We start from the raw sequence: 22953 nt of genomic DNA on the forward strand, positions 1-22953 counted from the left end.
GGAGCTGTATTTTTAACAGTTTATACTTTTTATCTTTATAATAAAAATTATTTTATAAATATTAAATATAAATATAAATGTTATTTTTATTATAAAAATAATTCACTAGGGGACTTCTCTCGTGGTTCAGTGGTTATAAGATTCCATGCCAACACAGGGGGCAAGGTTCAATCTCTGATCAGGAAACTATAATGCCCCATGCTGAAAGATGCGGCCAAAAAATGTAAACAGTAATAATTTATCCTTGATTTTCTTTCTTTCTTTGGCCAAGACTCTCTGCACGTGGGATCTTAGTTCCCCAACTAGGGATTAAACCCAGGCCCCCCTGCAGTGAAAGCGTGTAGTCCTAACCCTTGGACCTCCAGGGGAGTCTCATACTTGCTATTTTAAAATATTGAAAGATTTGGCATCCTCCTTTAGACAAGTTGAAAAATATAAAAAAAAGTTTAGAAAAAAAATTAATAACCTATCATCCCCCCAAAGACAACTACTGTTAGCATCTTAGTATATTTCTTTCCAGTGTTTTTTCCTACACTTCGTTTTCCTTTATTTGATGTAATTGGATCACTGTTTTTAATGCAATGTTTTTTAAAAAGCTGTATTTGGCTCAGATGGTAAAAGCGTCTGCCTAAAATGCGGGAGACCAGGGTTCAATCCCTGGGTTGGGAAGATCCCCTGGAAAAGGAAATAGCAACCCACTACGGTACTCTTGCCTAGAAAATTCCATGGATGGAGAAGCCTGGTAGGCTACAACCCATGGGGTCACAAAGAGTCTGACACGACTGAGTGACTTCACTTTCTTTCTTTCTAATACACTATGGGGGTTGCGTGTTTTTAAATTTTTATTGCAGTAGAGTCGATTTCCAATGTTGTGTTACTGACAGGTGTACACACACTGGTTTTCAACGCAGATACGAAGAGAGAGAGACCCAAAGAGCCTTGGTGATGTTGTCTCCCTAAGTAGCAGAGCATGTCGCTTAAAGTTCTGCAATCCACAGTCGATCCTCCAGTGACCTTTCTGTGGAGGTGTGTTTCTTTATTCCAATTCTGCCCGTGAGGGACCCACAGGGCACGAGGGGGCTAGAGAATTGCCCCAGGGCTCGTCTCCTCAAGGATGGGGTAGGGGGCTGGAATGCAGGCCCCCTCCTGTGAGTCTGCTGACTCACCTTCTCGCCCAGATCTTTCTGGTGCCTCTGACTCATGTCCTGTGGGCCCCTTCCTGCTTCCTGCCCAGCTGGGAGAAGACATGGGCCCAGACAGCACGGGGGGAGCCAGCCCCTCCGCCACCGGGGACAGCCCTGTCCATCTCCACCCCTCGCCCACGGCTGACCTTTCCTTTCCTCTCCTGTTCCCATCTCCCCCTCCGCCAGTTTTCAAGGACACTGGGTCTTTGGGGGCACGCCGCGGATAGACCCAGGATGAGTCCAGGTAGAAGGGAAAAAGTCCACAGGTCCCTGGGCTGTGCGCTAACGCATGCTGGCAAAGACCATCTAGCCGTGACTGAGTAGGCTTGCTCCCTGTCACTAATGTAAACCCACTCACTCTCCCCAACTTCATTCTGCTCGTCTCTGCAGGATGACAGATGAGGTCAGGGATCCTAGGTAATGACTGGGGCCCAAGTCCTGGGGCTCATCCCCGTGGCCTCATCCCCAGGAAGCTTCCCTGCCCTTTACCTGCGGTCACTGTCTTTCGAAATAGGATGGGGTTGCCCACCAGGACCAGTAGCAGCGGCAAGTACGTGGTGATGTAGTGGGGGATGGCATGCTCCAGGCCCCTCTCGCACCTGGTGGGGAGGGGGGGAGAGAAAAACCGAGGCATTCTCCAACAATAAGGCTTTACCTGAAATAACCCGCTGCCTTATCTGAAAGCCGAGATAAGAGGACCCAGAGCGCAAAGGGAAATGCACAGATCACTTCTGGCTGCCGGAAGGAAACCTGACTCACATCTCATCATGTCTGTGGACAAGCAAGTAAGTCACAGAAGGAGAAGGAAGATCAATCACAGTTCTGTCTTGTCTCAGAAAGTGGGCCACTTTTCAAGTTCCCCCTTGGAAAAAAGTAAAGACAGGAAAGACTCTGGGATGATGGACGCCCACCCCCACCACAACCCCCCTGTGGGACCCCTTCAAAGAAAACACACACAGTTCAAGCAAGACAAAGGCACTCAATAGACTGGTAAGGTGCTCAGCACTTTACTACGTTCTAGGCCTGGCTGACATCACCAATAAGATCCAAGCTCTGCCCTCGAACAACTGAAAACACCCGAGCTTCCTATTTCTCAGGACACTTGTTCCCAAGGTGACCCATAATCATTTCGGTGGTTCTTTTCAGAAACAAAGACAGGAATGTCTACTGATGGGCTGGGGGACTCGTCCGTCAGCAACGGGACATGGTGGTATGCTACACACAGCTATGTTACCAAGGTCGGGAGTGTCACTGAACAAATGCATAATGTAGAGAAAGTGGCAAAGGGGGAGAGGGCATCCAAAGGAGAAGTTGCTCAGGTCCAACCCCAGATGAGGGGGAAAGCCAGAGGAGGGCGTAGCCCTGGAGGCCCGGGAAGGGGGCATGATAAAGATGCTGGTGCTGTCATCAGTATGGAGTGCACACACCAGAGATGAAAGTGGAAGAATGCACAAAACCAGGCATGAACAATGCAGTGCCCACCTTTTGTTGCCCTAAGGATGGCAATACCATGTGAAGATGGTGCGTTCTTTTTTAAATGAAGCTTTCTTCTTCAGCTGTGAAAGCTAAACCATGGTCTACAAGGGCTTGAGGGGAGAAAGGGAAACAGGAGGAGCAAAAGATGAGATTCGAATGATGAGGGACAGATGAGTGAGGGTGGGAGCCTGCACAGTGCTCTGAGGATGCAAATGATGAAGGGTGGAGACAATGGAAGGTGCAGAGAAGATGATGGGATGATGGAGGGTGGAGATGATGGAGGGTGAAGACACTGGAGGATGAGATGATGCAGGGTGGGCATGATGGGATGATGGAAGGTGGAGATGATGGAATGTGGCAATGATGGAGAAGGAGATGATGGAGGAGGAGGAGATGGAGGTAGACATGATGGGATGATGGAGGGTGGAGATGATGGGATGGTGGAGGGCAGACTGATGGAGGGTGGAGATGGTGGAGGGTGGACATGAGGCAGATGAGATGATGGTGGCTGGAGATTATGGAGGACGGTTCTGATGGAGGATGAAAATGATGGATGGTGGAGATGATGGAGGGTGGGATGATGGATGGTGGAGATGATGAAAGATGAGATGATGGAAGGTGGAGATGATGGAGAGTAGAGATGATGGAAGATGAGATGATGAGATGATAGAGGATGAGATGATGGAGGTTAGAGAAGATAGGATGATGGAAGTTGCAGATGATGATGGTTGCATGTGATGTTGCAGAAGTTGGAGGGTGGGGATGATTGAGGGTGGAGATGTTGGAGGGTGGGGATGATATTGGGTACAGATGTTCGAGGGTGAGATGATGGCCTATGAGATGATGGAAGATGGGCATGATGGGATGATGGTGGATGGAGATGATGGAGGTTGGAGGTGATGCATATTGGAGATGATAGAGGGTGGGGATGATTGAGGGTGGAGATGTTGGAGGATAAGATGATGGAGAATGAAAATGCTTCAGGTGGAGGCCTTGTGTTAATCTGGGAGCACCTGGGCTCAAATGAAAACAGCCCCAGGATCCCATGGGTGGAGGTGAGTGATAAAAATTCTCTTTCCGATTAAGTGCATCCCTCTGTAACAGCTGCTTACTCTGTCTTCGTCCTTTTAAGGCTCCTGGGGAGAGCAGATTATTTTGAGGGGTCTACACAGAGGCCTGGAAGTAGTCACAGTTGACAAAGCAATAGGACTGTGGAGACATTTGAGTGAGCAGCTGCAAGAAATTAAGAAAGATGGGGAGAAACAGTCTACACCACAGGTCAGCAAACTTTTTCTCTAAAGGAACAGATAGGAAATATTTTAGGCTTCAGAACCCTCATGGCCTCTGTCAAATCTACTCAACTCTAATGGATAAAGCAGCCATAGACAATACATACACAAATGGGTATGGCTGTGTGCCAATAAAACTTTATTTACAAAAGCAGGCAAAGGGCCGGATCTGTACTATGGGCCATGCTGTACTGATCCTTGGGTCTGTGCTGTGCTGTGCTTAGTTGCTCATTTGTGTCCAACTCTTTGCAACCCCATGGACTGTGGCCCGCCAGGCTCCTCTGTCCATGGGATTCTCCAGGCAAGAATACTGGAGTGGGTTGCCATGCCCTCCTCCAGGGGATCTTCCCAACCCAGGAATTGAACCCAGGTCTCCCACATTGCAGGCGGATTCTTTACTGTCTGAACCACCAGGGAAGTCCAAGAATACTGGAGTGGGTAGCCTATCCCTTCTCTGGGGGAACTTCCCAACCCAGGAATTGAACTGGAGTCTCCTGCATTGCAGGCAGACTCTTTACCAGCTGAGCTACCCAGGAAGCCCCTCCCTGGGTCTACAACACCTTAAAATCACCAAGAGATGGTGTCCAACATCTGATTTTCAGTTTTCCATTAAAATGTAGAATATATCTCCTTAGAGAGACCTTGAGGTTTTACAAATGGTAAAGGGCAGGGGTTCAGACTCAAAGAAATGTCTGAGACAGTTTCAGAGGCCACATCTCCCAGCGTGTGTTCAGAAGAGCACAGGATGGAGACATGAAAAAAAAGTGCAGACAGCAGAGGCTGAAAATGAGCTATTCTAAAAGCAACCCTTTGAGTCTCCCAGACATCTGGAACTCAGCCCTGGGATGTTCAACTCACCTGCGTGCCCAGAGGAAGCTGGTTTGAAGGATTAAAAAAAAATCAAGAGCAGGTAGGAGAGAGCCATCACAGGTGTGTAGGGAGGAGAGATGCACCCCCAGCTCCGATTGTGCCTCTGAGGTTGTTTTTTTTGTTTGTTTGTTTAAACACAGCCCTCAGTACAGATCCCGCCCTCCGCCTGCTTTTGTCAATAAAGTTTTATTGGCACACAGCCATGCCCACTTGTGTATGTATTGTCTATGGCTGCTTTACCCATTAGTGCTGAGTAGGGAAAGTCACATAACATCAAAGTCACCATTGTAAAGTGAACAACTCAGCAGCATTTAGGACACCCATGGTGCCCTGCAAGCTCTGTATCCACAATGGGCACAGCACCAACACAACACACGTGATGGGCAGGAGCAGGGGACCCTGGCTGGCTCAAGGAGCCAGGCACGTGCTCACAGCTGCACGGATCCTGGACGAAGGCCCGCCCACCCACATGGGGTCAGCACCCAGGCATGTCTGCAGGAGGACGCCCCATGGGGGTCAGGCATTGGGGGAGCCCCGGCTTACCTGGCCATGGAAGGATAGTACAGCATGAGGGCACCCTCCACGCTCAGCAGGGCAGCCAGGCCCCAGGTCATTAGGTGGTACAGCAGGATGGTGCTGGGGGAGAGAGAATACAGGTCCAGAACCTCAGGTCCAGCACCTGCCCGGCCCCACACTCTGCGAGCAGCGGTAAAACACATGCAGAGCAGACTCTCAGCAAGTAGCCCCCTGATTGTGCCTCTGAGGTTGTTTTGTTTGTTTATTTGTTTAAACACAGCCCTCCGTACAGATCCGGCCCTCTGCCTGCTTTTGTAAATAAAGTTTTATTGGCACACAGCTGTGCCCACTTGTGTATGTATTGTCACCCCTTAGTGCTGAGTAGTGAAAGTCATATAACATCAAAGTCACCATTCTAAAGTGAACAACTCAGCGACATTTAGGATATCCACAGTGCCATGCAAGCCCCACCTCAGGCCCGTTTGAAAACATGTTCATCCCCATAAAAGGACACCCACACCCATTCGGGGGTCTCCCCCCATCACGCCTGCACCCCCAGCCCCTGGCAACCACTCAGCTACCATCTCTCTCTATGGATTCGCCTATTCTGGACATTTCATCCAAGTGGAAGTGTAAAAAATGTGGCCTTCTGTGTCTGGTTTGTTTCCCTTAACCTAAGGCTTTCAAGGTCCATCTAGGCAAAGCTATGGTGTTTCCAGTAGTTATGTATGGATGTGCAAGTCGGACCATAAAGAAAGCTGAGCACTGAAGAATTGATGCTTTGGAACTGTGGCATTGGAGAAGACTCTTGAGAGTCCCTTGGACTGCCAGGAGAACCAACCAGTCCATCCTAAAAGAAATCAGTCTTGAATATCCTTTGGAAGGACTGAAGCTGAAGCTGAAACTCCAATCCTTTGGCCACCTGATGCGAAGAGCTGACTCATTGGAAAAGACCCTGATGCTGGGAAAGATTGAAGGCAGGAGGAGAAGGGGACAACAGAGGATGAGATGGCTGGATGGCATCACTGACTCAATGGACATGAGTTTGAGTCAACTCCGGGAGTTGGTGATGGACACGGAGGCCTGGCGTGCTGCAGGGGTCACAAAGAGTCGGACACAACTGAGCGACTGAACTGAACTGAAGGCTCTCAAGATTGACAGAAGGGATGGACATTTCAGGTGCTCAGCAAGAATACCTTGCTGTTTTGATTGTGCCTTCTTCCTTTTATAAAAATGAGCTGGCATAATTCCTCCTAGGGACCTAGCTCCCCCAGTAGCAAGAGGTTCCCAGCCTCTGTCCTTCCTGAAGTCATCTGGGTACCCAACATGCAAGGGTCTTAATGCTCAGTCCAAACCACAAAGAAGGTCTCTGAGAAGTGGGTGGCCATCTGACATTCCAGGAGAGCTGAGAGACTTCCTATCTCTCTCCACTGCCACCCTTGACCATTCCTTGCAGAGTTTACACTCTTACCACCTCCATCCTTACATCCTTAACCATCCCCATGCTTCATCTCTGTACACCCACACACGCCACCCTGTCCCCCCAAAGGAGCAGAGTCAGTAAGCCTTGCAGGTGATCCAGAGAGGTTCAGAAACTTGCCAACAGTCACTCAGTGACTGAGGTGAGTGAGTGAGGGTCAGGAACTTGAACCCACTGGGGCCAAGGCACTAACCACTGTGTAATTCCTCCTAGACAGCCCCCTCTCCAGCACCAGAAATCTTGGGCTCTGTACTTAGCATAACACATCCATACACACTTCTTAGAACTTCTTCCTATACCTTTAGATACCATCAGAATTTTTATAATCATGCCAATCCTTTTTTAGCATCTGTCCAGTTCCAAATATGAAATTTACTGAATTACTTATTTCCATGGTTTTAAAATCCTCAATTTTGGTTGGGGGGGGCACCTGGAGAATATTTTGCTATTTTTTCTTAATATATATATATATATATATATAGTTGACTTACAATGTTTCAGGTGCCCAGCAAGAATACCTTGCTGTTTTGATTGTGCCTTCTGCCTTTTACATAAAAACGAGCTGGCATTAGACATTTCTTGGTGGAGTGCCCACTGGGAGGTTCTGATGGACTGTGTCTCAGTTCAGTTCAGTCACTCAGTCGTGTCCAACTCTGAGATCCCATGGACTGCAGCATGCCAGGCCTCCCTGTCCATCACCAACTCCCGCTTGCTCAAACTCATGTCCATTGAGTCGGTGATGCTGTCCAACCATCTCATCCTCTATCGTCCCCTTCTCCTCCTGCCTTCAATCTTTCCCAGTATCAGGGTCTTTTCCAATGAGTCAGCTCTTTGCATCAGGTGCCCAAAGGACTGGAGTTTCAGCTTCAACATCAGTTCTTCCAATGAATATTTAGGACTGATCTCCTTTAGGATGGACTGGTTGGATCTCCCTGATGTCCAAGGGACTCTCAGGAGTCTTCTCCAACACCACAGTTCAAAAGCATCAATTCCTTGGCACTCAGCTTTCTTTATAGTCCAACTCTCACATCCATACATGACTACTGGGAAAACTACAGCCTTCACTAGACAGACCTTTGTTGGCAAAGTAACGTCTCTGCTTTTTAATATGCTCTCTAGGTTGGTCATAACTTTTCTCCCGAGAAGTAAGCGTCTTTTAATTTCATGGCTGCAGTCACCATCTGCAGTGATTTTGGAGCCCCCCAAAAAATAAAGTCTACCGCTGTTTTCCCATCTATTTGCCATGAAGTGATGGGACCGGATGCCATGATCTCAGTTTTCTGAATGTTGAGCTTTAAGCCAACTTTTTCGCTCTCCTCTTTCACTTTCCGTGTCTACCCTACAGAAATAAGTGCTCGTGGCCTCTCCAACCTTCCCCTCCGGCAATGAGCTAGAGCAGAAGAACCCGGCCGCTCGCACTGAATACCTCTGTCCAGCCGACCTCTGGATCACCAGGTAGGCATCCACTGCGTAGCAGAACCACCACCAGAAGCAGGCGCTGTACAGCAGCTGGATCCAGAGCTGTAATCAGAAGAATGGCATCCCAGCCCCTAGGTGCAGGCTGGAGGTGGCCCCGCCCCACCCCTGATGTCATCCCAGCCCCTGGGGGCGGGCTCCGGGTGGCCCTGCCCCTCCCTGATGTCATCTCGTGTCCCTGGAAGCCCTCGGCAGACACGTGGCCACGCTTGGAAGCCTAGGCTGGGACGTGGCCTGGGGGCAGGCGGGTGCCTTGGTTCCCGGTCTGCTCAGCCAGACTGGTCCAGCAAGCCCCTCCTGATGCTCACATGTGTAGGCAGAGAGATGATGGGCTCAGAGATGAAAGGCCTGGCCAGGCACTTTGAACCAGATGCGCTTCTGCTGAGGACGAAAGAGGATGCGCAGGAAGGACCTTCCCAGGGGGAGCAAGGCAGGGATGTGCTGCAATGCTACGTGCCTTCAATGGTGTTCGACTCTTTGCGACCCTGTGGACTGTAGCCCCCCAGGGTCCTCTGTCCATGGAATCCTCCAGGCAAAAAATACTGGAGTGGGTTGCCATTTCCTCCTCCAGGAGATCTTCCCTACCCAGGGATCGAACCAGCACCTCCTGCATTAGCAGGCGGGTTCTTCACCCGTGAGCCACCTGGGAAGCTCCAGAGACCCCTGGAGGGTTTGTTAAATCACAGACAGGCCTTCCTCCCACAGGGTCCCTAGTCAGTGGGCTAAGGGTGGGGGTCTCTGAGCTTTTCTAAAAACCTCACTGGGTTGGTGGGAGGGTCAGGACCATACTTTGAGGACTCAGTGTAACAGAGGGGAGGGAAGGGGTGGGGAGGGTGACCAGGGAAGCCACACTTACTGCACTCCCCACGCAGAAGACGGCAGGCCACACATCTGTGTTGTTCACGGCAGAGATGTCGTCCACGAAACTCGGAAACCCTAACCACACCGCAGATCGGACCGCGATACCTAAGGGGCAACCAGGTGATAACGCTTTGTGTCCGCTCCTGACTCAGACCTAAAGGGGGCCTGCTGACTGTAAAAATGATGGATGGACAAATGGACACATGGATAGATGAAAGGATGGATGGATAGAAGATAGGAAGGGAGAGAGAAAGATGTGAGGGAGGCAGAGATGAAAGATACACATGTTGGTGGGTACAGGAGAGACAGAGGAGGAAAAAAAAAAGACTCAGAAGATAAGGATTATGGTTGCAGAGCAATCCCCGGCGCTTTGATTTCCACTTCCACTAACATCAGCTAGAGTCATGTTCCTTATTTTGGTTGGTCGTTTATTTGCCTCTAAGAAGCAACTGTGTGAATAACAGCGTGTGTTTCTTGGCTGTATTTTTAGTGTCCGGCTTAACTAGTCCTCATGTTAAAAAAAAAAAAAGAACGACTGAAAAAAAGCACATTCTTTCTTTTTTAATTTTTTTAAAAAAGGATGTATTGATTTATTTTATTGATTGGTCTTTGTTGCTGCTAACAGGACTTTGTCTAGGTGCCGCGAGCAGGGGCCTCTACTCTTGGGCTGCTCATCTCTGTGGCTTCCCTTGCTGCGGAGAACCAGCTCCAGGGCACCTGGGCTCCAGTAGTTTCGGCACCTGGGCTCAGTAGTCATGGCTCATGGGCTCTGAACTTGTGGTGCATGGGCTTAGTCGCTCCACGCCATGTGGGATCTTCCCTGACCAGGGATGGAACTCGTGTGCCCTGCACTGCAAGGTGGATTCTCAACCACTGGACCACCAGGGAAGTCCCGAAAAAGCTTATTCTGAAGTTGTGAGAGAGAGTTCTTCTGTTCTTTTTAATAAAATTAAAAATTGAAGATTTTCACAAGTTAGCTCTTGTAATCTACTTTTGACATTTATTATTTGGGAGTGTTCCTTGCTCTTAGATCCAGATATCTAATTCGCCTATAATCAGTATCCACACTCGACGTATATAATAGGGTTGTGAGGTTTGGGATAGCATCTGTTTGAGTGTACAGTGTATAACACAAAATGCTCAAGGGGAAATGAACAGTACAGACTTGTATACTAGCATAATGTGTGTAGTTGGCATACAAAACATATACTTCAAAATAGGCAACCAGATATACACTGTGTCCTACACCACCAAAGGGCATTATGGACACTAAAATCCTAAAGATGTCGCTTCTCATTCTTAAGTGCAAATAACAGAAATGACATTTTCTTCCAAATAGTGCTTTGTTGTTTTCACTATGGAGATCTGCTTTGAGCTCAGTAAACACCATATGTATATATATTTGCATGTATATGAGGTGATGGGTGTTTAGGAAACATTTTATGGTAAATGTGAGTCATTGTGCTGGATATCTAAACGTTTCCCAGTGCTGTATGTCAGTGAAGTGTCAGCAAAACTGGGGCGGGACTTCCCTGGTGGTCTAGTGGTTAGGATTCTGTGGTTTCACTTCCATGGCCCAGGTTCAATCCCTGGTCAGGGAACTGGGATCCCACAAGCTGTGCAATTTGTCCAGGAAAAAAAAAAAAGATTTTAAAAAATCCTCCGGGGAGGGTGGGGTAGTGGGGGAGCAGAATCACATTCCATGCAATAGGCATCTGTATTTCTTTCTGTCTTTATTTTGGCTGCACTTGGTCTTCGCAGGCTTTCTCTAGTTTCAGAGTGGGGGCTACTCTTCATTGTGGTATGTGGACTTCTCATCGCCGTGGCATCTCTTGTTGCGGAGCGCAGGCTCTAGGTGGGTCGTGGGCTTCCGATGTTATGGACCCCAGTCTCTGCAGCATAGGCTCAGCAGTTGTGGCTCACAGACTCTGGAGTACGCGGGACCCTCCTGGACCGGGGATCGAACCCACGTCCCCTGCATTGGCAGGCGGGTCCTTTACCACTGCACCACCAGGGACACCTTGGCATCTGTGCTTGTTATTTTTCAGCGAGGAGGTCCAGACACCCCCTGCCTTGCCCTGACTCCTGCTTCTGCTCATTTGCCCACAGTGCCATGTACCTTCCTTCAAAAGGTGAAAGGATGTACCAATCTTATTTCCTGACCCACCCCCCAAAAGATGTTTGGCTGCAACTCTATCTCCAGATATTCAAGTTACTGAAACTATTAAGATGCTTCCCCCAAATGCTTCAGCAGAATCAGGGAGAAAACCAATTTTTTAAAATTTAATTATCCTGCACCACACTCGCTTTGTCACTAACAGAAAGGGAGGTATTCCTTCCTGTCTTACTCCAGTCTGAAAAAGTGACTGCAAGTTCCATAGCGTGTGTCTGGAGTCAAGATTCTTGAGTGTCTCCAAGCACAAAACAGCAAGAGGAACAGGGGAGCCAACCCCTGGAACACATCCACCAGGTATCTGGTCAAGGTGGGCTAGAAGCTGCTGCGACACCCTCAGGACACGGAGGTGGAAGCCATTCAAATACCATCAGAGCCTCTCCTTCAAGAGCAGATGATTCCAACATGGCCAGCACCCGTCAGCACTCACAGAACACGGACGCTCTTTGGATCCTGATTTGAACTAACGAACGGAAAACTGGCATGTATGACATGCCTGAACATGTAGCGGTGACATGAAGGAATCGGTTTTCCTTATTTTTTAGGTGGCAATGATATCAGTGTGATATATATATATATATAATTACATATTATAATATGATACTATATTAAATATACACTTAATATAACATATTGGGCTTCCCTGATGGCTCAGAGGGTAAAGTGTCTGCCTGTGATGCAGGAGACCCGGGTTCGGTCCCTGGGTCGGGAAGATCCCCTGGAGAAGGAAATGGAAACCCACTCCAGTACACTTGCCTGGAAAATTCCATGGACGGAGGAGCCTGGTAGGCTACAGTCCATGGGGTCGCAAAGAGTTGGACATGACTGAGCGATTTCACTTCACTAATATAACATATTAAATATATTATATATTGTAATATATAATAATATTGTAACATATAGTATATGGCTTCCCTGGTGGCTCAGATAGTAAAGAATCCGCCTGCAGTGTGGGAGACCCAGGTTTGATCCCTGGGTTGGGAAGATCCCCTGGAGGAGGAAATGGCAACCCACTCCAGTATTCCTGCCTGGAGAATCCCATGGACAGAGGAGCCTGGCGGGCTACAGTCCATGGGGCTGCAAAGAGTCAGACATGAGCGAGTGACTAACATACACACACATGTAGTATACAGTATGTTACAATGGACATGTCATATATTATAATTATGTATATAATTATATATATGTTGAATTCTTCTATAGTTACATACTGAGATTTGTGTGGATGTAATGATATAAATTCTGGGATCTGCTTCAAATTAATTCAGTGGGGAGTGGGGTACAGGGATGAAGTATAGAGGAGGCTAGGTGATGAGAACAGGCAGCTTCTTATACAGTCTCTACATTTGCATATATATAATAAAGTCCAAAATAAAAAAGTTTAAAAGGTCAGCAGTATCGAGCTTAGAGTTTGTAAAACGTGCCGTGCTAGGGTTGAAAGCAGGGGTCAGCAAAGTTTCTGTAGTGGATCAGAGAGAAAATATTTTAGGGTCTGTGGCCCACACTTTCTCTATGTTTCTCTATGCAACACTCATTTCGGCCCTCGTGGGGAAATGGGGTGGGTGGAAGATGTTGCCCCAACAGTGCACAAGTGCAGGGCACAGCTGTATCCCCATCAGAGTCCACTTACGGACGCTGACATTCACATTTCACAGAATGCTTACATGTCTGAAATACCATTGTTCTGTAGATGTTCTTAAAAGTATTTATTTACTTGGCTGGGCCAGGTCTCTGTTGCCGCAATGTGAGATCCTGTTCCCTGACTAGGGATCGAACCCAGGTCTCCTGCATTGGGAGCACAGTGTTTGAGTCACTGGACGACCAGGGAAGTCCCTGTTCTGTAGATTTCTAGGCTTCGAGTGTTAAGCTAGCTTTTTCACTCTCCTCTTAGAAAGGGAGAAAGTGAAGTTGCTTAGTCGTGTCTGACTCTTTGGGACCCCATAGACTGTAGCCCACAGGGCTCCTCTATCCATGGAATTTTCTAGGCAAGAGTACTGGAGTGGGTTGCCATTTCCTTCTCCAGGGGATCTTCCCGATCCAGGGATTGAACCCGGGTCTCCCACCTTGCAGGCAGATGCTTTACCGTCTGAGCCACCAGGGAAGCCCCCTGGTAGATTTTTAAAACACACTTTAACATGTAAAAACATTCTTAACTCATGGGCTGTACATAGAAAAGCAGGCTGGATTTAGCCTAGAGACTACAAGTTTGCACATCTGTGATAGAAAACCCAAATTTAGATACATAGATAAAAAAGGAAATAAAAATTTTATCGTATATATGGAGTTTTCTTCCTGATCCTGCTAAATCGGTTTGGAAACAACTGCATGTATGTGAGCACAGGCTTGATAATATTAACTATTAGTCTCTCATTGGTGGACCAATCATGGAACCGTTGTATTTTCTGTGTTTTCCTTCACAGCACTGCCTAAAGTTTCCCTAGTAAGAGCAGTAACAAATACATCAAAGTGTTAAAAAAAAAAAAGAAAGAAAGAAAAGAAAAGAAAAAAAGAAGTCTCCGGAAGCAACTTTTACCCATACTGTATTGCAGAATCCACTCGTCCTCGTAGTGTCCCTGGGTAGCCCTCTCTGGATCAGTCCTCCCACCCGCAGGCCAGGCGCTCTCAACCACGCACAAGCGGTACCCGCTCCCTGGGGCAGGCATCCTCATTTGCACACGTAGGGGTCCCCACTCATGGGCCACAGGCCCTAAAACATGCACCACCCGACTGCTGGGCACCCCCACTCATACCGAGGGCTTTCCACTTGCGGGCCGCATGCCTTCAACCACGCACAGACGGGTCCCCACCTGTGGGCGGGGTGCCCTCATCCTTGCACGGAGGGGACCCCACCTGCCTGCCGGGCGCCCTCAACCACTCACAAACGGGTCGCAGGCCTGGCGTCCTCACCCGCATATGGAGGGTCCCCCAGTCCCGGAGACCAGGCGCGCTCAACCATGCAAGGAGTGGTCCCCATCCGTGGTACATACACCCTGAACCATGCACAGGACTCCCGGGACGGGTGTCCTTCCCTGCACACGAAGGCTTCCCCAGTTGAGGGCCGTGTTCCCTCAGCTCCCAGGAAGGGGGTCCCCATCCTGGCTCTCTAGGGCCCCGCGGCCTCCACTGGGCATGGAGGGGTTCCCATCGCGGGCCGTGTGCCCTCAACCGCATAAGGAGAGGTCCCCATTCGCTGGCTGCACACCCTCAACAGCACACAGAGGAGCCCTGACCCGAGGTGCGCATGCCCTGAAAAAGGCACAGACAGCTCCCTGCTCGCAGGGCAGGTGTCCTCAACTGCGCACGCAGTGGTCCCCACCCCTGGGCTGTGCGCCCTTAACCGCGGACAGAGGCGTCCTCACTCGCAGGCAGTGCGCCCTCAAACACACATGGAGGTATCCCCACTCGAGGGCCGCAGGCCTCAACTGGGCATGGAGGGGTCCCGACACGCACTACGTGTGCCCTGGAAAACGCACAGACGGGTCCCAACTCGCAGCCCGACGTCCTCACCTGCACAGGGAGGGCTTCCCACCCACGGGCCGTGTGCCTTCAACCGCCCACGCAGTGGTTCCCACTCGCAGACAGTGCGCCCTCAAGCACACAGAGAGGGTTCCCACTCACGGGCCACGCACCATCAACCGCACATGGATGGGTCCTCAAGGCTGTAGGCGTGCCTTCAACTGCACACCAAGAGTTCCCCACCTGTGGGCTGTGCACCCTCAACTGCGCACGGAGTGTTCCTCACCACAAGGCTATGCGCTCTCAACTCCCATGAAGGACCCACTCGTGGGCCACGAGCTCTCAACTGGGCACAGAGAGGTCCCCACTCGCAGACCCCTGGGTCGTGTGTTTTCAACTGCTCATGCAGTGGTTCCCACCCGCGGTCCATGCACCCTCAACTGCGCAGGGAGCGGTCCCCACTAGCGTGCAGCGGGCCCTCAGCACACACGGAAGGGGCCTCATGGACTGGGCGTCCTCACCCACACATGGAAGGGACCCCACCCGCAGGCCGTGCGCCCTCAACTGCGCACAGAGGGGTCCCCACTCCTGGGCCCTCAACTGGGCATGGAGGGGTCCCCACCGCAGTACACGTGCCCTCAACTGAGCACCAAGGGCTCCCCACCCGTGGGCCGTGTGCCCTCAACCACGCACAGAGTGGTAGTCCTCACCACAAGGCTGTGTGCCCTCAACTCCTATGAAGGGCGTCCCCACTCGCGGGCCACACGTTCTCAACTGGGCACAGAGAGGTCCCCACTAGCAGGCCATTCGCCCTCAGCTGGGCACAGAGAGGTTTCCATCCGCGGACTGGTGCCTTCAACCGCGCAGGCAGTGGTCCCCACCTGCAGGCCGTGCGCCCTCAACCGCACACGCAGGGGACTCCACTCTCTGGCTATTGGCCTTCAACTGGGCACGGAGGGGTCCCGACCCATGGTAATCGACCCCTGGAAAATGCACAGATGGGTCCCTACTCGTGGACCTGGTGTCCTCACCCACACACGGAGGGGACCCCACCCGCGGGCCGTGCACACTCAACTGCCCACACAATGGTCCCCACCCGCATCCACGGGCCCTCAACTGCGCACACAGTGGTCCCCACCAATGGGCTGTGCGCCCTCAACCGCGCACAGAGGGGTCTGCACCCGCGGGGTGCGCGCCCTTAACCGCGTACAGAGAGGTCCCCACTCGCCGGCAACGCACCCTCAACTGGGAACGGAGAGGTCCCGACTCGCGGTACTCGTTCCCTGAAAAACGCACAGATGGGTCCCCCCTTGTGGGCTGGGCGTCCTCACCTGCACATGGAGGTGACCCCACCGGCAGGCCATGTGCCCTCAACCGCGCACGGAGTGGTTGTCACCACAAGGCTGTGCGCCCTCAATTCCCACGAAGGGCGTCCCCACTCGCGGGCCGCGCGCTCTAAATTGGGCACAGAGAGGTCCCCACTCGTGGGCCATGGGCCTTCAAATGGGCATGGAGGGGTTCCCACCCCGGACCGTGTGCCTTCAACTGCACACACAGTGCCGTGCACCCTCAACCGCGCACGAAGGGGTCCCCACTCGCGGGCAGCGCGTCTTCAAGCACACACGGAAAGATCCCCACTCGCGGGCCGCGGGCCCTCAACTGCTCACGGAGGGGTCCGCACCCGCGGTGCGTGTGCCCTAGGAAACGCACAGACGGTCCCTACTCGCAGGCCAGGCGTCCTCACCTTCACACGGAGGGGTCTCCACCGTAGAGCCGCGCGTCCTCAACCGCGCAGGCAGTGGTCCCCACCTACGACGGGTCGTGCGCCCCCAACTCCCACGAAGGAGTCCCCAGTGGCGGGCCACACCTCGTCAACCTCGCTCGGAGGCCCACCCGTGGGGCCGCGGGGCTCTCAACCGCGCACGTAGGCGAGCCCTGAAAAAACGCACAGACGGGTCTCTGCTTGGGGGCCGGGCGTCCTCACCCACAAACTGAGGGAGCCCTACTCGCGGGCCGCGCGCGCTCAGCTGCGCACGGAGGGGTCCCCACCTTTGAGCTGCGCGCCCTCAACCGCGCACTCAGTGGTCCCCACCTACGACGGGCCGTGCGCCCACAACTCCCATGAAGGGGTCCCCACTGGCGGGCCTCACCCCGTCAAACTCCCACGGAGGACCACCCGTGGGCCGCGGGTTCTCAACCGCGCACCTAGGCACGCCCTGAAAAAACGCATAGACGCGCCCTTACTTAGGGGCCCAACGTCTTCACCCGCAGAGGGAGCCCTACTCGCGGGCCGCGCGCACTCAACTGCGCGCGGAGGGGTCTCCATCAGTGTAGTACCCACGGGCCCTGAACCACGCACGGAGGGGTCCCCGGCCGTGCGCCCTCACCTCCCAAGAAGGGGTCCCCACCCGCGGACCGGGCGCCCTCACTCGAACACCGACGGGTTCCCCACCCACCCTCGCCCGCGCGGCTCGCGCGCTCACCCAGGCAGCCAAGCAGGTCGCAAGCGGTTGCGGCGCGCACGATGCGCACGGAGGCGGGGACGCGGGCCGAGGTCGCCGGCGAGGCTGAGGCTATCCCGGGGCCCGCGGGCCGGCGCCCGGGCCGCAGCTGCAGGAGGCCGAGCGCCAGGCGGAGCGCGCCGCTACCCAGACACAGCGCGTGGAAAGCCCGCGGCTGGAAGACCAGCGCGAGCTGCGTGGCGGCGTCCCGCGTGGGGCAGCAGAAGGTGCCTAGTCGCGGAGAGGCCATGGGTCGTGCTGGGGACGCGCGTGGCTCGGGTCTGCCTGCCGGCCTGAGTCATGTGCTGGGCGCGGGGGCCGCGGGGAGGGGGCGTCATGTGCCCTGGGCCTCCCCGCTGCCCCCGCCTGATCCCCGCCCCGCGCTGGCAGAAAAGGCGCCAGGCTCGGCGAGGGCAGCGCGGAACGCCACGAGGCCTCACGAGGGTGATGCTTGGTAACGAGGAGGAGGGGTGGGGGCAGAGAGCTCAGGGTCGGGAAGTCCGCTCTCCTGCCGGTCGGCAGGCCTTCCCGGGAGGGGGAGGGGGCGGGGCTGCTTAATTCTCCAGAACCCGGAGCCCTCGACAGTGCTGTCTCATCTTAACCCATCTCCCCCAGAAACCACGCGCTCTTGCCAGGTCTGAGCAGTCTGAGTCTCTGACATCCTTCATTTTGATCCGTTGCCAGTTCATAAACAGTGACCCTGCCGTGATTAGCATGAAAATACTGCTTTTCTGTGGCCCCCCTCCGCCAGGGAAATCACCCCACAGAGCTAGGACTTTGGCTTGGAATCAACAAAACTTTGAAGAAAGGGGAAACTCTTTTGCCAAACTGGACACACACACACACATACACACACACGTTTTATACCTTCAGGTCCGCTCAATTTTTACTCATCTCAACCATGTAAGGTTAGATTTTTGACATTGTATGTTACCTTTCAAGAGTAACTCTCTTTAGGGAAAAAAAAAAAAGTTCAAGTTTATTCAGATTTTCTTAAAGTGTATTAGTCGCTCATTCCTGTTCGAGTCTTTGCGACCCCGTGGACTGTAGCCCGCCAGGCTCCTCCGTCCATGGGAGTCTCCAGGCAAAAATACTGGGGTGGGTTGCCATGCCCTCCTCCAGGGGATCTTCCGGACGCAGGGATTGAACCCAGGTCTCCTTCATTGCACGTGGATTCTTTACCAAGTTAGCCACCAGGGAGGCCAAACTCCTTTAATTTTTAGAGGAACTGCATTAAACATTGAAAGTCATGCTTAATTCTATACGCATAATAGTTTCAAAATGATATTAGTACTATTGGTAATATATTGAGTGGACTTGAAAAAAAAAAAAAGTCTTCAAGTTGAAAATCTAAGAGCCTCATCTAAGTTATGGCTTTACTAAAAGTGAAAGTGAAAGCCCCTCAGTCGTGTCAGACTCTTTGCAACCCCATGGACTATACTATGCATAGAATTCTCTAGGGCAGAATACTGGAGTGGGTAGCCTTTCTCTTCTCCAGGGGATCTTCCCAACCCAGGGATCGGACCCAGGTCTCCCACATTGCAGGCAGATTCTTCACTAATCAAAATTTGAAAAAAAAAAGAAAGAAAGAAAAACACCAGCTCCATCATACTTACCATCAGGAAATTTAACAGGTCCATTTGCAGCCAGGAGTAGACAGTCTTTGACCTTCTCCCAGCAGTAAACATGAGGTCTCAGAATTTTTCCAACCAGATGTAAGGCATCCCTATGCTTTTCCTCCACCGTCTCCCACGCCAGAGGCTCATCTCCATTTCCACCACCAGCTTTGCAGTTTTACATAAGACAGAGTTTGGCCTCAGCTCCTCAGCCTTCCTCCTAGAAAACCACAGGACTGGGCTTCCGTTGGGGTGGAAGGCAGAGGGGAGGTCACTGCGAGATGGAAGCAGGGCCTCTAACCAGGAGCTGCAAACGCTACCACTTCAGAAAGATCCAGGCTGGCTTGTCTGGAAGCAGGGGCAGCTGCTCTGATAGAAGTCAGAACACACACTGATGGTGTTGAAACTTTAACCACCCTTGGAGAGTATGCACTTGCTTGTAAACACAGGACAAACCATCATAGGACTACTCCCAAGACCCTGAGTCCTTCAGAGAGTGGAGATCTCAGTACCTGTTTGGAACAGTTGATCTTCTATTTCCTTGGCTCCTGGAAAGCAGAACATTCTTTTGGAAGATCGTGTGTGGAACGTGTCTTAAAAGATGGAAATGCTGCGTTTGTCCATTTGCCCTGATGCCAAAGATTTGGGGGGTGGATCTGTGCAACAGCGTCACTGCATTTCGGCCTCTGTTTCTGCCCAGTGTCTCCAGAACGGACAAAACTGCTCAAGGTTGCCTACAGAGCTTTAAGCGGATAAAAAAGTGTTGTCGTGGGTTACAGCTTGGCATGCAACTCTTTTTCTGCCCCCCAACCCCCACCCCGGGGGAATTCAGTAGCTCTGTAAATATTGCACACAGTGGGTGGGTTTTGAACCTGGGCTTAGTGGCTCAGAAGGTAAAGAATCTGCCTGCAATGCGGGCGACCAGGGTTCCATCAGAGGTCAGGACGATCCCCTGGAGAAGGGAACAGCAGCTAGCCACTCCAGGATTCTTGCCTGGAGAATTGCGTGGACAGAGGAGCTGGCAGGCTACAGGCCATGGGGTCACAAAGAGTCAGACTATGAGTGAGCTACTGAGAGTTAGAAGCCAAAGAGTCTGACTTGTGGTTTTTGTGGGGAATTAACCTCACCTGACTTGGCTTCCTGAAGGAAACCCAGTCTTTGTTCTGAAGAGATAGCAGAAATGGATGGCTTGAGAAATAGTGCCTAAGAGAGCAGTCAGCAGAACATTCAATGCTGGAACCATCTGACTAAGTCTTGAGCTCCATTTCTCAGCCTCCAAAGAGACGAGCCCAGGCTGGAAAGGACAGGGTGGGGTTTGTGTCCAGAGACAAAGAAGGAACCCAAGCTAACGCGAGTATCCTTATCCGACTGCCTTCCAGTGCAGTGTTGGCTGCACTGGATAACTTCAAGTCTGGCTTAACTGGCACCCCCTATCCTGGTGGCTCACCTTTCTATCTCTAGTTTCTGTCCAAGGCAGCAGAAGACATGTGACGTGTCCAAGCTCACAGAGGTCGTAGAGCTGAGACTTCAATCCAGGCAGGTCACTCCCTAAGCTCCAGCAGGGAATACGAGGTTCACCGCCCCGTCAATGTGAGTGTCCGCAAAGGGGTCAGACAGACCGAAGTACTCTTTGTGACTCAGCATCTCGAAGCAAGAAGAAGTCCACTTTTGAGAGGCTGGAGGCAGGTCGCAGGTGGTCTCAGATGTGATGGCATCTGAATGTCACCGCACTTTGAAGGAAGTGTGTTTTGGGGGAGTGTGGTGGTCCGTGCACCGGTTGGAAAAGTTTCCAGAGATGAGGCAGAATGAGAGGAGAAGAGAGTGTATCGGAGTGCAGTATGGGATATGCTGTTAGAACAGGGGGCCGGTCAAGGGAGAGCCGACCCCTTTGATGGGCTAGCAGCCCATTTTTATAGTCTCAAGACAGAAAATTCCTACTAGAAGGATGGCATTAGGTGATTAGTTAGGATGCTATGTGTGGTAAGTTGCTTCAGCCATGTCTGTCTGTTTTTGCCATCCTATGGGCTGTACTCCACAGGTTCCTCTGTCCACGGGATTCTCCAGGCAAAAATACTGGAGTGGGTTCCCATGCCTTCCTCCAGGGGATCTTCCCAAATCAGGGATCGAACACAGGTCTCCCCCACTGCAGAATTCTTTACTAGCTGAGCCACAAGGGAAGCCCCGAGTTGGGACAGGGCACATCCAAAAACTCTAGGGGCATTTATATGGTCTTTCACCTTATGATTGATCATGTGCTTAGTCACTCAGTCAGGTCTGACTCTTTGTGGTCCCATGCACTGTAACCCTCCAGGTTCCTCTGTCCATGGGATTCTCCAGGCACGAATACCAGAGCAGATTATCATGCCCTTCTCCAGGGGATCTTCCCCACCTAGGGATGAAACCTAGTGTCTCTTGCATCTCCTGTTTTGGCAGGCGGGTTCTTTGTCACAAGTGCCACCTCTGAGGCCTTCAATTGATCAAATCCATCCACTTAAAATTTTTTTATTTTTTTTTGTCAGGAGCCACGTTAGGCACTACTGACAAAATGGAGGCACAGCCCCAGACTCCTCTCCTCATTCCGCAGGCATGGATCCCAGGATGAAGGAGTTAGGCCTTGTAATTCTGACTTGTCTTTTCCTCTCGTCGGCTGAGTTCACTGAAAAGGAATATTAAGGTGCTTATTGTTCTTGAGAGGAGCATGAGAAGGCACAAAGCCTTCTGCAGCTGTGCTCAGAAAATAATTCATAAAGTTAATCACTGACATTTGTTAAAGAACTTGTGCAAAAGAGTGTTCCAGGATGAGCACACAGGCCGTAGCTTGAGGCCATGGGAGGCATTGATATCTAAAGCCTATTTGTGAAGACAAAGTTTATGGCAAAGGAGTTTACTGAATTTAGGGCTTAGAAATAATTAAAATAGAAGTTAAAGATTTAAGGAATGTTGTAAAGTTAGCATATTTTACTATAGCTTATAGAATTTAGGAATTTTTTAGAGACATTATAGCTAAGAAGCCTTTTTAAGAGATAGTGAGCTCAGGATGTTAGGGGCAAACAGGATTTAGGAAGATAAGTAGTAAACTGAGGAATGTGGCATGAGTTACAATATAATCACAAGTTAACTATAGGACACATTAGAGGAGGTAGATAATAGATGATAAGGCTGATTCCGGAGAGAATCCCTGAAGCAGGAACAGCGACAATGATTTATGGAGATAATAAATCTGGGAGAGGGGGAACTGAAAATGTCAAACCTCTAGCCTAATGTTTTTGTAAAAGTATAAAAGAGAAACTTAAACTTGGAATGAACAGGCAGTCCATAGAAAACTGAGAGGCTGTCTTGTTGGCTGACACGGTCATCTCTTCAGGTTGAATCCCTGGTTACTGGAGTTGGACTTCGGCATTTTTTAATTTGGCTGTGTCAGGTGTCAGTTATTGCACTTGAAATTGTTTAGGGTGGTCCCTGGACTCTCTACTTGTGGCGCCTGGGGTCAGTAGCTGTGGCATACGCGGGTTTAGCTGCTCCTCAGCACATGAGATCTTAGTTCCTTGGTCAGAACCAAGCATCAAACCTGTGCCGCCCACAGTGGAGGCTTGGAGTCCTCACCACTGGACTGCCATGGCATTCCTACACCAGCAACTTCTTCAACTTTGCTTTTGGAGACAGTTGTAGATTTTCATGTAGTTGTAAATAAATGATACAGGGACCTCCTTTGTGCACCGTGCCTCACCTCTCCCAATGGGAACATTGAACGGAATGATAGAGCACACTCTCCCAACTAGGATGTGAAGGCTGGGACCATCCACCACATGCCTGTATTTAGTTCTGTGCACTTGAATGGACCCGCCACAGCCAAAGTCCACCACAGCCTGCTTCTCACAGGCGCCCTCCTGGAGACTCCTTTTACAAAGGAGAAGTCGTTTCATACTTCTACCCGGAGGACCTGCGGTCACTGAAGCTTGGAGTCCTTTATGGGGCGGTCCCCCTGTCCACTTGTCCAGGCCGTCTTTCCCCAGTGGTCGGCGTAAGATGCCACAGAACCGGAGAATACAAAACCC

General features: G+C 51.2%; 1 protein-coding gene across 1 annotated transcript in view; it reads right to left on the minus strand.

The window, feature by feature from the left end:
* GPR143 (G protein-coupled receptor 143) overlaps window positions 1-17576 on the minus strand; it is a 29675-nt gene extending 12099 nt beyond the window's left edge. Inside the window, exons 1-5 of the mRNA XM_059884059.1 lie at window positions 17265-17576; window positions 9148-9257; window positions 8242-8336; window positions 5363-5455; window positions 1674-1783 (exon numbers count right to left, since the gene is read on the minus strand). Of these exons, the coding sequence (XP_059740042.1) occupies window positions 1674-1783; window positions 5363-5455; window positions 8242-8336; window positions 9148-9257; window positions 17265-17532 (676 nt within the window). The 5' untranslated portion in view covers window positions 17533-17576. The remainder of the gene's footprint in view (window positions 1-1673; window positions 1784-5362; window positions 5456-8241; window positions 8337-9147; window positions 9258-17264) is intronic.
* Between the last annotated feature and the right edge of the window lie 5377 nt (window positions 17577-22953).

Source organism: Bos taurus, chromosome Y (assembly GCF_002263795.3).
Source record: "Bos taurus isolate L1 Dominette 01449 registration number 42190680 breed Hereford chromosome Y, ARS-UCD2.0, whole genome shotgun sequence".
Classification (NCBI taxonomy): Eukaryota; Metazoa; Chordata; class Mammalia; order Artiodactyla; family Bovidae; genus Bos; species Bos taurus.